Source organism: Frankliniella occidentalis, unplaced genomic scaffold (assembly GCF_000697945.3).
Source record: "Frankliniella occidentalis isolate FOCC.00 unplaced genomic scaffold, Focc_3.1 Scaffold1355, whole genome shotgun sequence".
Taxonomy (NCBI): Eukaryota; Metazoa; Arthropoda; class Insecta; order Thysanoptera; family Thripidae; genus Frankliniella; species Frankliniella occidentalis.
Window position 1 is genome coordinate 15,373 of NW_026268457.1, and position 1,315 is coordinate 16,687.

A 1,315-nucleotide genomic window follows, 5' to 3' on the forward strand; every position below is an offset into this window, starting at 1 on the left:
CGGCCTCTCCCTCGACCGCGTCGTCCCCCTCGTCTACGGCCTCTCCCTCGACCGCGTCGTCGGCGATGTCCTCTGGACCGACTGGGCTGTTCACTAAGTCTCTGAGGTCGAAGGGAGAGTGGCAAAATCTGTCAAAACTGCTTTCTGGGCGAATATCAAGGTCAATATCCATGACCTCTGGGACCGGGCTCAGTCTGCCCGACGGCTCTTGGTCCTCCATCTGCTTCATATGTTGGTCGTAGTCCGGTAGATCGGGGTGAATTTCTTTGAAAAAGGACTCGCGGTCGCCGTCTATCGCCCATTCCATGAATTGGTCCATGTTGTCCACCGTATGGATTTCTTCGTCCGTGTACTGAGCCTGAAAATGAAAGATAAGCTGCGTTTAGGTCTCTACCGTGTCTTCCAGCAAGAAAAAGGTTAGCCCACAGGGCTTAGAGAGAGACAATTCCCTCGGTTAGGGCTGAACGCTCCCCCTTCAGTTTTTCGTACAGCTCTGAGTATTATAGCATAGCTTCAACAGTCCAAGCCGCTCTGCCATCCGTCCGGAGCGCAGCGTTCGGCAGCCCGCTGCTGGCCTAGGGCCAGGGCCTCTTCGCTAAAATCATGAGGTTTCTTATCGGTTTGTCTAACCATCGAGCGGTCCGGTAGCACGGGGAGGATTGGGAGTGAGTGAGTAGGTGCGAGGCGAGGTTGCCGGACCAGCACTGCCGCCAGCGGACTGTCATCTCATCACATAGGTGAAGTGGAAGAGGGACGGGTAATGCCGTGCGCTCTCTCTCTCTCTCTCTCTCCGTGATCGCCTACCGTCCATTGAGGGCTCGGCCCAACACCGAAACACCGCCACTGCACCTGTATGGTAATTAGAGGATGGGTTTGGGAAGAAAGGGAGAGACCAAAGCGTGGAGGGGCGGAGAGGGGGGGGGAGGGGGTGCAAACCGTTGAAGCCTGTTACAGTAACGCGGCGGGTCGTCACTGACCCCTGGCTCCACCGGCCCACGCAGGCAGCACGCCCACGCGCCATTTGCTCCAACGGAGGAGGGCAAACATCTTGTCAGCCCCCCCCCCGAAAAATATCCTTTATGGAGGAAACCACCCCCCTGCACCCTGTATTGGGCTTGCCTTCCCGACTTGTCCTGCATCGAAGCCAAGCTGCTGCGGGCTGCGTGCCTCGAGTTGTGGGGAGGTCCAGTTCGCTATGCAAGTACAGTCATACTCCAAAAATGGCGCAAATGAACAGGTACTTGCAATCAAGAAAATGCACTTTATTTCCAGTCCCTGCTTTTTAGAATGTGCCGTTTTTCTTAAGTTAAGAAAA

General features: G+C 55.7%; 1 protein-coding gene across 1 annotated transcript; it reads right to left on the bottom strand.

Annotated features, from left to right (window-relative positions):
* Positions 1 to 816, bottom strand: LOC113207917 (uncharacterized; the record flags this gene model as incomplete). The annotated part of the gene is given in 1 exon segment (XM_052276003.1): positions 1 to 816. A coding segment is annotated over 1 exon segment (319 nt), but the record flags the coding sequence as incomplete, so codon positions are not given.
* Between the last annotated feature and the right edge of the window lie 499 nt (positions 817 to 1,315).